The sequence below is a fragment of the Herpailurus yagouaroundi genome, unplaced genomic scaffold (genome assembly GCF_014898765.1).
Source record: "Herpailurus yagouaroundi ecotype Mexico unplaced genomic scaffold, PumYag 163, whole genome shotgun sequence".
NCBI lineage: Eukaryota > Metazoa > Chordata > Mammalia > Carnivora > Felidae > Herpailurus > Herpailurus yagouaroundi.
The window spans coordinates 5,340,605-5,354,193 of NW_024412404.1; the positions used below are offsets into that span (position 1 = coordinate 5,340,605).

A 13,589-nucleotide genomic window follows, 5' to 3' on the forward strand; every position below is an offset into this window, starting at 1 on the left:
GAAGATATCTCATTATAGACTTTCTTTAAATATAAACATACAATTCCAAAAGACTTATTAAAATTAGCCAAGCAAACCATGAAACAAATAGAAAAAGGGTTATAGTATCTCTAATAATATAAAGAAAGCTTAGAACAAATATTAGAAAGACACAAAATCCTGATAATATTTGAAAAAACACAATCACAAAAATACAAGTTGCTAATAAATATGAAAAAGTATTAATCCATTAAAGAAATGCAAATTAAAATAATAAAATAGTATTTTAAAATATGAAATTAGTAGATATAAAAATTACAATATTCAATTCTGCACTCAAGTTGTAAAAATCCTTTTTTAAATGTTTGGGTTTTTAAAACAAGATGGTCTGAAGCAAGTAATCAGTGTTTGTGGATGCAGGGGTGAGTTGGGGGGGTCAGGATTGGGGCGAGATGAAACCCTCATACATTGGAGACTATGGCAGTAAGTGCAACTTTTAAACAATCTGTGAAGAGTATCAGGAGGTTTCTGTATCTTTTTTTCAAGTTCATACCCTCTGACCAGTAATTCTACTGCTATGAATCTAAATTTTTAAAATAATCAGAGAAGCAAACAAAGATTTACATATTTATCTCAATAATATTTATCAGTTACTTATAATCACAAAAAGATTAGGAACAATACCAAACATTAGGGAAATGGATCATTTTAGAATGAAATATTATGCAGCCATTAAAAACTGTTACAACTACTATCTGTGACAGAAATGTATAGAATCAAATATCAAGTAAAAAAAGCAGGATCTACAATTTTAATACATACTTAGCTAAAACTATGATTAGAAAGCAGAGATTTTATATCCTGCTGTTTATTAGTTTTAATATGCGGGAGGGCGCATACCATCTTTACTATTTAGGATTTTCTGTATATAAGATCACATCATCTGCAAACAAATAACTTTACTTTTCCTTTCCAAGTTAGATGCCTTTTTGTTCTTTTTCTTGTCTACCTGCTCTGGCTAGAATTTCCAATGCTATGTTGAACAGAAAAGTATCATCCTGGTTTTATTCCCCATCTTAGAGGAAAAGCTTGCAGTCTTTCACAATTGAGTATGATGCTTGCTAAGTAGAAGGATTTAAAATCGGCACATAAAAAAGAATTGTTTCCATACTCTAATAATGAACTATGTGAAAACAAAATTATCAAATTGACTCCACTTATGACAGCATCACAAAAAGAGTAAATTACTTAGGAATTGACCACATAAGTCAAAGACTCGTACAGTAAAAACTATAAAATACTGCTAAAAGAATTTAAAGAAAACACAGAGAAAACACATCTTGTGGTCATGGATTGAAAGGCTTACTGCTGTTAAGATGTCAATAATACCCAAAGTAATCTATAAGTTCAGCTCAATCTGTATCAAAATTCCAAAGTTTCTGGCTGAAGAAGCATCCATCCTGAAACTCATACAGAATCTCAAGGAAAACCAAGTAGCCAAAATAGTCTTGAAAAAAAAACAAAGGTGGAATACTCACAATTCCTGATTTCAAAACTGACTACAAAGCTATACAGTAATCAAAACAGTACGGTACTGGCATAAAGACAGATATACAGACTGATGGGACTACAACAGAGAGCCCAGAAATAAATTCTTGCATATATGATCAAATAATTTTTGCACAAGGTGCCAAGACTATTCAAAGGAAAAAGGAAAGTCTTTTCAATAAATAGTAATAGGAAAACTGGATATCAACAAACAAATGAAAGAAGTTGAACACTCACCTAAAACCATAAGTAAAAATTAGCTCCGAATGGATCAAAGGACTACATGTAAAACCTAAAATAGTGAAACTCCTAGAAGAAAACATACAACAAAAGCTTCACAATGTTGGATTTGGAAATGATTTCTTAGATATGACACCAAGACAGACGTGACCAAAAAAAAAAAAAAAAAAAAAAAAAAGACAAACTGACTGGACCTTATGACTATTTAAGAAAAACTGTGCATCAAAAGACAATGTCTACAGAGTAAAAGGCCAATCCACAAAATGGAAGAAACTGTTTGCAGATCCCATCTGACAAGGGATTAATATTCAGAACATACAGAGAATTCCTAAAACTAAACATAAAACCAACCTGATTCAAAAATGGGCAAAACTTACATAGATATTTCTCCGAGGAAGATAAACAAATACCATATAAGCACAAGAAAAGATGCTCACTATCATTAATCACTAGATAAATGTAAATCAAAACCCCAAGAAGGTACCACCCATTAGGATGGCTATTATCAAAAATTAAAACCAGCAAGTATTGCCAAGAATGTAAAATAGTACAGCTGCTGTGGAAAACAGTATGGCAGTTCCTCAAAAAATTTAAAAACAGAATTACCATATGATCCAGCAATTCCACTTCTTCAGCAATTCCAAAAGAATTGAAAGCGTGGTCTCAATGAGATGTATGTACACCCATATGCATAGCACCATTATTCACAATAGCTGAGAGATGGAAGCAACCTAAGGGTCCCTCAACAGACAAATGAATAAATAAAATGTGGTACATACATACAATGAAATATTATTCAGCCTTACAAACGAAGGAAATTCTGAAAAGGCTACAACATAAATGAACCGTGCAAACATCATGCTAAGTGAAATAAGTCAGTCACAAAAAGACAAATACTGTATGATTCCGGTTATACTGAGGTACTTTGAGTACTCAAAACCATAGAGACTGAAACGAAGATGATAGTTGCCAGGAGCTGGGAAGAAGAAGGAATGGGGAGTTGCTGTTTAATGGGTACAGAGTTTCAGTTCTGTAAGATGGAATAAGTTCTATAGATGGACGATTGTACATACAACATGGTGAATGTATTCAATGCCACTGAACTTTTATACTTAAAAATGATTAGGGTGGAAAATTTTACATTAAGCATATTTTACCACAATTTTAAAAAATTCATTAATTCTATGGTGCAAAAAGAACAGGGAAATACTTTATAAGAAAATATGTCAAAGAAGTAAGCTGGCTATTATTTGGTAATGAAAACAGAATGATTATTATGATTTTCTATTTTATACCATTTAGCATTTTCCAAATTTTTAAATAATGTGCAGGGTTTTTTGTATAAGAAAAAATGAACTGAATTTTAAAAAGAGGCCTCATGATTAATTACTTATGTGAGGTTAAAAGGTTTTCAAAAGAGGCACCTGAGTGGCTCTGCGGCTGTGTCTGACTTCAGCTCAGGTCATAATCTCATGGTTCCTGGGTCTGAGCCCTGCATTGGACTGGCTGCTGTCAGAGCAGAACCGGCTTTGGATCCTCTGTCCTGCTCTTTCTGCCCCTCCCCCACTTGTGCACAAACTCTCAAAAATAAATAAACACTAAAAAAAATAGAAAATAAAAGGTTTTCAAAAGAAATTTCTAAAATAGTGACAAAAACTATTTTTTTTAAGTTTATTTTGAGAGAGAGAGAGAGTATGCATGCGCACATGAGAACAGGGAGGGGCAGAGAGAGACAGAGAATCCCAAGCAGGGAGTTCAATATGGGGCCTGATCTCATGAACCACAAGATCATGACCTAAGCCGAAATCAACAGTGAGACACTTAACTGACTAAGCCAGCCAGGTGCCCCTGACAAAAATTATCATTAAACAATATTTCCTAAGATATTTTCTCCAAAGTCAGAAATTTATGAATATACATTAGGAATTCACCTTGATTTTAATAACTGTCTCTAAGACATGGCAAAGGTTTTCTAAAGTTGTTTATTCTTTACGATACTGAAGCATACTTTTTAGTATTATTTTTACTGCTTCCTACTTTTGAGACTTTTCATACAAAATTCACATGTCAAGTTTTAACCAATTTTTTTTTTTAGGTTTGTTTATTTATTTACAGAGACAGAGAGTGCAAGCAGGGAAAGGGCAAAGAGAGATGGAGAGAGAGAATTCCACACAGGTCCCTGCTGTCAGCATAGAGCCCAGGGCTCAATCTCAGGAACCGTGAGATCATGACTTGAGCTGAAATCGAGAGTTGGACACTTAACCAACTGAGCCACCCAGGCTTCCCTTAACCAATTTTTGAGTTAAAGTTTATAAAATAAACATAGGGGCGCCTGGGTGGCTCAGTCAGTTAAGCGTCCGACTTTGACTCAGGTCATGATCTCATGGCTTGTGAGTCTGACCCCTGCGACGGGCTCTGTGCTGACAGCTCAGAGCCTGGAGCCTCTTCAGATTCTCTCTCTCTCTCTCTCTCTCTCTCTCTCTCTCTCTCTCTCTCTCTGTCTCCCCCTCCCCTGCTCACACTCTGTCTCCCCTCTGTCTCTCAAAAATAAATAAACATTAAAAAAAATTCATAAAATAATAAACATTTTAGTCATGGCTTTAAAATCTTCATGTTAACAATTCAATATACTCATGCAAAAAGTATTTCTTAAAATCTTTCATAGATAAAATTATCTTCTTTGCTAGAGTATTCAAAGTATCTGGCCAAAACTATAGTTCATGGAAAACTATAGTTCATGGATATCATTTTTCATCTTTCGATATTGTAAGTATTTTCTCTTAAAAATATTATACAACTCACTTCATTCTCTCTTTCTCTCCCTACATTTTCTTTTTAACCACTTATCTCTTCAGACTTATAAGGTCTAACTAAAAGAGAAAATGTATAGGCACTACAATTATTAACAAGAAAATCCATTCTTGTAAATATTTATGTCAAAAAAATATATGAAAGTATCTGCCCTGATGGTAGTTATACCAAATACCTAGAATAACATTTCAATGGCTTTAAAAATATGTCTTCAATATCAATGTAAAAACATTATTTCATTCGAACATATACAGCAAAATGGTTAAACATGATATGGTTTTTTTTCTTAATAAAATTACTTTATTTAGTTAGTATCTTTCTTTTTTGTTGTTGTTTTTTAAGTTTATTTATGTATTTTTAGTAATCGCTATACCCAACTTGGGGCTCAAATTCACGACCCTGAGATCAAGAGTCACTTGCTCTTCTGATTGAGCCAGCCAGGTATCCTTAGTATGCTTCTTTTACAAAACTCTTCAAACTCTAGCTGAAAATATTGTGAAACCTATTATTTATTAAATAGAACACATCCTGATATGAATTTTACCTATTACATGAACATATAATTTCACATTACATATCTGCTATCGTCCACAAAGAATTCACTCAATTTTTACTAAATTTAACCAAGGAAAATTACATGCTACTGAATGCTTTATAAAAAGTGTCCTCTTATCGTCCACATACACAGTCATTCAGCAAAACTGCTCCCCATGACACTCAAACTAGTCAACTATTTGTTAGTAACCTTTGACGCAATTTATAGATTTCTCCTAATTGGATGGAATAAACTATCGGTAGACTAAATATGCTAAAAGAGTACTAACAAAAAAGACATATAAAATTGTTTAACAAAATAAAAGCTGTATTTGGATATTTCTGCCAGATACTACAGAGCTTCTTCAACAATAATCTATAATCACCAAGATAAATCTGAAATTATATTCAGTAATTGTTCTTTTAAAACAAACAACTGAAAATGCCTAATGAAACAGGAATAGATCTTACCAATGCAGGCCACTGAATTTGTTTGCTCTTTGATCCCTGAGTCTGGCTAGGGTCGATCCTTCTGGCCCAGATTAAGTGGTATTCCACCAAGAAAGTTGAAAAATCTTCATAAACTTTAACCCACTCTCGTTTATCCCATTCAAGATCATCAAATTCCACATACACCTATAGAAAAAAAAAAAACATAAAACTCCCTAAGTTTGTGGATACAGAGTATGATATTTTAAAATACAAGCCATGAAGTTGAATTAAGAAAGACACATTCATTATTTGAATTAACATTTCTCTTAAAATCATTATTTAATGAACATTTATTGTTACATGGATTCTGGCAAAATACATGAGACCTCCTAGGACTTTATTACTTAAAGCAAAACCTACTTATTACTTAAAGGAAAATACCAGTGTGCTGCTTGTGCTGGCTCCTCATGCCTCCCAAGACCCATGGAAAGGTTGCCAAGCACCAAAGGATGAACACCTGTGCACACAGAGAGTTGTGCCATAGGAGAGGAATGCTGATCGTGTGAGTGTGTGTATGTGTGTGGGGAGGGGGGAGTTCCCCCTTTCATATTTTAATTTTCATTTTGAGAGACAAGAGTGTTGCATGCATATGTGAGGGGGGAGGGCAGAGAGAGAGGGAGAGGGAGTGAGGGGGAGGGAGGGAGAGGGGGACAGGGAGGGAGAGGGGGAGAAGGAGGGAGAGGGGGAGAGAGGGAGAGGGGGAGGGAGAGAGAGAGGGAGGGAGAGAGGGAGGGAGGGAGGGAGGGAAGGAGGGAGAGAGGGAGGGAGGGAGAGAATCTCAAGCAGGCTCTGTGCTGTCAGTGCAGGGCCCAACATGGGGCTCGAACTTACAAACCATGAGATCATGAGCTGGAATGAAGAGTCAGACACTTAACCAACTGAGCCACCCAGGCATCCCTAAGGAAGAAAAGTTTTTTTAAGTAGGCTTCACACCCAGCATGGAGCCCAATGCAGTGCCCAATGCATGGCTTGGACTCACAACCCTGGGATCAAGTTCTGAGCTGAGATCAAGAGTCTGAGGTTTGACTGATTGAGCCACCCAGGCACTCCCCCACCCCAGCTTTTATAATAAGTAGAAGCCAGCCTGCTGTTGAAGTTATTACCTCACCCTTCATTGCTGCTCACAACTCTAAGAAAATGGCCCTGGTAAAGAGTGGTCAGGTTTTTCCATTCTTGGTATATCTCACAAGAACATGCAGGGATGATCAGTACCCATATTGGATTTTCTGAACCAATGCAGATACGATTTTGTATCTTGGCTAACCAAATAAGTAGTCTAGACTTATGATGTATTGGTATGTATGTAGGGTGAGGTTTGGGGAGACACAGTTTCTTTCCATCAATCTGCAAACCTAACCTATATAAACACTGTACATACTTGGTTGTTTAATTATATGTTATATGTTTTTAATGTGTACTTTTGAGAGAGAGGGAGAGACAGTGAGAGTGTGCGTGAGCGGGAGAGGGCCAGAAAGACAGGGACATAGGATCCGAAGCAGGCTTCACATAGTGAACGCAGAGTTCAACGCAGGGCTGGAACTCACAAAATGTGAGATCTGACCTGTGTCGAAATCAAGAGTCAGGGGCTTAGCTGACTGAGCCACCCAGGCACCTCTACTTATATGTTACTTTATATTGACTCCCTCCTCATTCACCTCTATTGGGTCCTTCTGTCTGCTTATTTTCCTGTCTTAATAACTAAAAATACAAGATCCCTGAGGGCAAGGATTAGTTCGCCTTTTTTTTTTGCATCTCTAGTACCTAGCATGGTGCCTAACAAACTAAAGTGCTCAGTAAATGTTTCTGACTACCCAGCACCATGTAAAACATATCATGAGTACAATTAAATGGCTAATTTGCAAAAAGGGGGGCGGGGGAGGAAGGAAGGAAAGTTCCTACATGCAATATGAATACAGTTGCTTCATTAACTAATTAATCGCTGCATCCATAATTATGAAGAAAAAGAAAAGGAAAATTTCACTCAGTACACACTTCTGATTGCATATTAGAGCCTATCATTGTGAACATGAAGAATTCAGAAATGAGAGACATACATCAAGAGTTAACAGCTGTGGACATTGTGGTAATTACCATGAGTGAATATGATGTGAGAAAGAGGCTAAGCAAAATAGTCATTAAAAATAATTACTTCATAATAAATATGTGGTAAATGCAGTTTTTAGCCCAAGATATAAAAGAGTGATTTCTAAGAACTGGTCACTAGATAATTAAAAGACTGTCACATAACTCTTTTAATACATGTCTTCTACAACAGATCTCAACACGCACAAATTCTCAGTTTTATACGTGCACAGTAACAGGCAACAGAAGAAAAGCAGTCAGACTGTCAAAGGGATCACTAGCAAGATGAAAAAAGTATAAGCAGTAGTCATGCGATACAGTTTCTGCTATATGGCCCATTAAAAATAACGTAACCTTTAAACTTTTCAAACACAAGTAACATCTAAATGAAGAATGTCTCTTTTCTCCTGCATGGGTTGATTGCTTGAACGTGGCAAATAGATTATGGTCCCTTGGTCTGGAGACCTATATTCAACTTACATATATCAAAATAATAGCATATTAAAGCTCAAAGTTATTATTTTTGTCTAAATTGTACTTTCAGCTCTGCCACTTTATTTTAGGGCCTCCGAATAAGCCAAAATCTATCTGCAAAATTACACACTTAATTTGGGAAATAAAGCAGGAATAGTAAAGATATTTGCTATATAAAACTCTACTAATGTACCAATTTGAAAAAATATTCAGATTGGTATGATGGAACACTTTGGGAATTAAAATTTATCAATAATTATCACAAAATTTTTCAAAGCTCCTAGGAGAATCCCTTATTTTTCTAGAACTATAAGTAAAACAATGACCAATAACTAAGAAAGCTTGTATCCTCTCACAATATGCTCTTTTCACTTATATTTATAAAGAAATTTAAAATTACACTATTGTCACTGTTAAATCAAATGATAAAAGCAAATTTAGTTATTTTTACCTTGGTATCAATATTATCATACCAACGTGGTGCATGATGAGCCTCACCTTCTTATGCACCTAAAAATAAGCGTGACCTACATGATGTCATGTGAGAACTGTGAAGAGTTCCTAGGATTGGTTCTGCCAAAAGCAACAACCAACCATGTGCTAAAACCTCTAGACTCTAAAGAATCTTTTGTGTTAAAAATAAAAGCACTGAGGGGCGCCTGGGTGGCGCAGTCGGTTAAGCGTCCGACTTCAGCCAGGTCACGATCTCGCAGTCCGTGAGTTCGAGCCCCGCGTCAGGCTCTGGGCGGATGGCTCAGAGCCTGGAGCCTGTTTCCGATTCTGTGTCTCCCTCTCTCTCTGCCCCTCCCCCGTTCATGCTCTGTCTCTCTCTGTCCCAAAAATAAATAAAAACGTTGAAAAAAAATAAAAATAAAAAAAAAACAAAAGCACTGAACTATGTATTAGCATTCCTCAAATTATAGTCTACATTATAGAAATGTCATTTCATTTTTTTCTTTTTAAAGTTTATTTACTTTGAGAGAGAGAGTGTGTGTGTGTGCACACACAAGCGTGAGAGGGGCAGAGAGAGAGGAAGAGAATCGCAGGCTCCGCACTGTTAGTACAGAACCCAATGTGGGGCTCAATCTTACCAACTGAGCCAGATCAAGAGTTGGATGCTTAACCAACTGAGCCACTCAGGCACCCCAATATAGAAATGTCATTTGTTTGTATATAAATAAACATTAGGGAAACCAAACAAGCTATGAACAATCACGAACTAATAAGTCACAAATGTCTCACTTTATCAGGGGTCGGTCGTCTAAAGGCTTTTAATGATGCCAATGTTCCCTGTGCATTATTGATAAGAGTTTTACACCATGAAATTTCCCCCAATTTATTTGTCCATAAAATCTTCTTTATGAGATACCTAACAGAATATTGCTCTATAAAATAGCAATATAGGAAAAAATGGACTAGTTTTTCCAGAAAATTCACCTATCTATAAATCTATATAAAGAATTTGGTGAATAACAAATGTGGGGGGGGGGGGAGGGAGAGATGTCTAAAATCTGATCATTGCTGCCCAAATACTCAAAAATTTAAAATACGATACAAAATTTATGGGGTTTAGAATATAGTACAGTAAACTCCAAAACTTTTTCACTGAGAACATAAACACTGTCCTATGCTTTCACAAAACCAGAAACATTTAACTATGGCCTAAAGTTCATACATGTTAAAAATCAGATTACCAAATTAAAAATATAATATGACAGATTAAATTAACTCCCGCTCTAAAAAATAAAGCATATTTATTATAAAAGACAAACTGCAAGTGGATATTTTATATAAAAGTAATCAAATAGAGAAAATATGATAAATTGACACACTTTAAGTAATGCTATTATGAATGGCTTAGAATCATACTTAAGTTTTACAGGGTTTGGAAAAGATTCTGAAAACTAAATAAAATTAAAATCATTTGTTAAATTAAAACGGTCAAAATTAATAGGCACCAAAGGGTGCCTGGGTGGCTCAGTTGGTTGAGCATCAAACTCTTGGATTCTTTTTTTTTTTTTTTAATGTTTATTTATTTTTGAGAGAGACAGAGACAGAATGTGAGTGGGTTAGGGGCAGAGAGAGAGGGAGACACAGAATCCGAAGCAGGCTCCAGGCTCTGAGCTGTCAGCACAAAGCCCGATGCGGGGCTTGAACTCACGAACTGTGAAATCATGACCTGAGCTGAAGTCGGATGCTCAACCGACTGAGCCACCCAGGCTCCCCTAAACTCTTGGTTTCAACTCAGGTCATGATCTCATGGTACATGAGTTCGAGCCCCACATCAGGCTGTGTGCTGACAGTGCACAGCCTGCCTGAGATTCTCTCTCTCCCTCTCTCCCTCTGCCCCTCTCCCCGGCTCTCTCTCAAAATAAATAAACGAACTTAAAAAAGAAAAAAAGATAAAAGGCACCCATATGAACTAGCCCAAGCTTAAGCAGAAGTAGTGCATTGAGCAATAATCAACAATTCTAAGAATTATTCTAAAGAAACTAGTTGCTCTTTTTTTTTTAATTGGTTGATCTTAAAAAATAACGAACTAAAAGTTTGAAATTAAACCTGGGAAACATTCTGGTATAATCCAAGGTATAAACAATTTGAAACAATAGAAGTGGCTTCTGAATTAATGATTCTGCCCTAAGATTAAGATTTAAAATTATATTTTCTTAGCATTAAGAAGGTGTTAGAGTCTCCTTTAGTTATAAAAATCAACACCATTTGACTTTATGAGTTCATGGAGAGCCCCAAAATACAGAAGGGGCCTACACAGCGTAAGTGCTTATAAATTGGCATATATTTCACAGTAATCTGGTTTCAGGAATGCACGGACCATATTCTTCATTTATCCAGAGGTCACTTACTTACTTATCAGCTGCATAGCCAAAACTTCAGAAGCAAGCACAAACATCTCTGAATAGTCCTAAATAGTAAACATCAAAGATCCAAACACTAGAGTGGAAGATCCCAATCCCATACATGTCTGTGAAAAGAAAAACCTTTAATAGGCACAAGGCTGCAAACCTTGCAGCAGCAATCTAGAAAAAGCCTCAAAAGATGAAAAGAAGCAAATAGAATAAAGGACAGACATCCTTTGGAGGCTTAAGAAGCATTTACCTTGACCTAGGTCTCATTCTACTTTATGTGGGGCAAGGGAAGGAGGTTAGTGACTAGATATAAAAAGCTGGATTTTTGTTCTACTGGCTGTTTCCATTAAATATAAGGAAGGTAGCTACACGCTCTCTGGAAACCATAGCTCCCCATAATTCTCTCTAGAGACCTTAGGGCAATAAGAATTATGTATATTTATGTGGTGTGTGTGTGTGTATACACACACACACACACACACACACACACACACACACACACACAATGGAGTATTACTCGGCAATCAAAAAGAATGAAATCTTGTCATTTGCAACTACATGGATGGAAGTAGAGGGTATTATGCTAAGCGAAATTAGTCACAGAAAGACAAATATATGACTTCACTCATATGAGCACTTTAGGACACAGAACAGATGAACACAAAGGAAGGGAAGCAACAATATAAAAACGGAGGGGGACAGAACATAAGAGACTCTTAAATATGGAGAACAAACAGAGGGTTACTAGAGGAGTTGTGGGAGGTGGGGGACGGGCAAAATGGGTAAGGGCCATTAAGGATTCTACCCCTGAAATCATTGTTGCACTATATGCTAACTAACTTGGATGTAAATTTAAAAACATTTTTAAAAATAATAACAACAAAAAAGAATTATGTATCTTTAAATAGGTAAGCAGCACCCATCCTTTCTCTGACTCCCAAGTACAGAGGAGGAAAGGTCTTTCAAACATGTTAACAGAGGACATTTATTTGCCATTCACATCATTAATTAGAAATGCTTATCCAAACAAAACTAAAGTTCAACTAAGTAATATTTTTATTGTGATGAAATATATATAAACATAAAACTTGCCATTTCAGGCATTTTTTAAGCATACTATTCAGTGGTATTACACTCAAAATGTTATAGAACCTACTATAATCTAGACCCAAAACTTTATCATCACAAAGAGAAACTTTTTATCTGTTAAGCAATAAATCCCCTTACCCTCTTCCCCAGTCCTTTGGTAACCTCTAATCTTACTTTCAGATATATGAATTTGCCTATTCTGCATATTTCATATAAATGGAAACATACACTGTTTGTCCCTTTGTGTCTGGAATATTTAACTTAGCAGAATGTTTTCAAGGTTCATCCATGTTATAACATATATCAGAACTTCATTCCTTTTTATGGCTGAATAATATTCTATTACATATATATGCCACATTTTATTCATTGATCTGCTGATAAACACTTGGGTTGTTTTTACATTTTGGCCGTTATGAATAATGTAGCAGTGAAAACTGGCATATTTCCCTGACTTCCTGTTTTCAACTATTTGGGGGTGTATATCTAAACGTGGAATTGTTGAATCATATGGTAAATTCTATGTTTAACTTTCTGAAGAACCAATAAAATATTCTACACAGTAGCTGCACTACTTTGCACTCCCATCAGCAATCTATGAGAGTTCCAATCTCTCCACATCCTTGCCAACACTTGCTATTTTCTCTTTTTTTTATTTTTTATTATAGTCATCCTAGCAGGTGTAATTTAACCTTTTAATAACTAAATCTTGCATTTTATGTAGTTATATTAAATTTGTCGTGGTGAAATAAAAATGTAAGTATAATTCTATAGAGGAATCCAGTATGTATTCACACCAATATATTACTAGAATGATAATCATAACAAGTGAAATTAAAGTACATATGATGGCATATAAGTCTAGGTTCTAAAAGTTGTAAAGTCTGGAGATCACAGGGATAATCTTTCATCTCCCAAGGGGCATTCAAACTTATTATTGATAATGGTAATTAAGGCAATACCAGTAACAACAAAAACATCTAACATTTCAACAGTGTTTAATTTTTGCCAGGCACATATATTAAATCATTTGATCATCACACAACCACCTATAACTAGTATTGTTGATAATGGTAACAAAAATAATACCAATGACTACAATAAAAGAAAAAAACCCAGCTAACATGTGAATAGTGCCTACTATATGCCAGGTACATATATTAAGCTACTTGATCATTACATATATCCAGTAAATAGGTATTATTAACAACTTTTCAAAATGTGGAAGCTAAAATATAGAAATTACTTGTCCAAGGCCAAGCAACTAATAAATGATGGAGTCAATGAAAACACTGAAATAGCTCATAAGAGGCCTAACAGTCATAGCAGCATAGTCCCCAAAGCATATACACAGCATATGATAAATTACTGAATATAAAGTTTGAATAGGTGATTCCTTTTCGGCTTAAAGGTCGAAGACCACACACTTAAAATGGCCCTGGGATTTTCCACACTGAGTCTGTAAGTTAGATTCTT

General features: G+C 35.6%; 1 protein-coding gene across 7 annotated transcripts in view; it reads right to left on the minus strand.

The window, feature by feature from the left end:
• JMJD1C (jumonji domain containing 1C) overlaps positions 1-13,589 on the minus strand; it is a 263,025-nt gene that overhangs the window by 193,056 nt on the left and 56,380 nt on the right. For all 7 annotated transcript variants that reach the window (XR_005793434.1, XM_040485146.1, XM_040485145.1 and 4 more), the window contains one exon: positions 5,584-5,748. Coding sequence is in view for 5 of the 7 variants with exons in the window: in XM_040485146.1 (XP_040341080.1) it covers positions 5,584-5,748 (165 nt within the window). In the remaining 2 variants the exon portion in view is untranslated. The remainder of the gene's footprint in view (positions 1-5,583; positions 5,749-13,589) is intronic.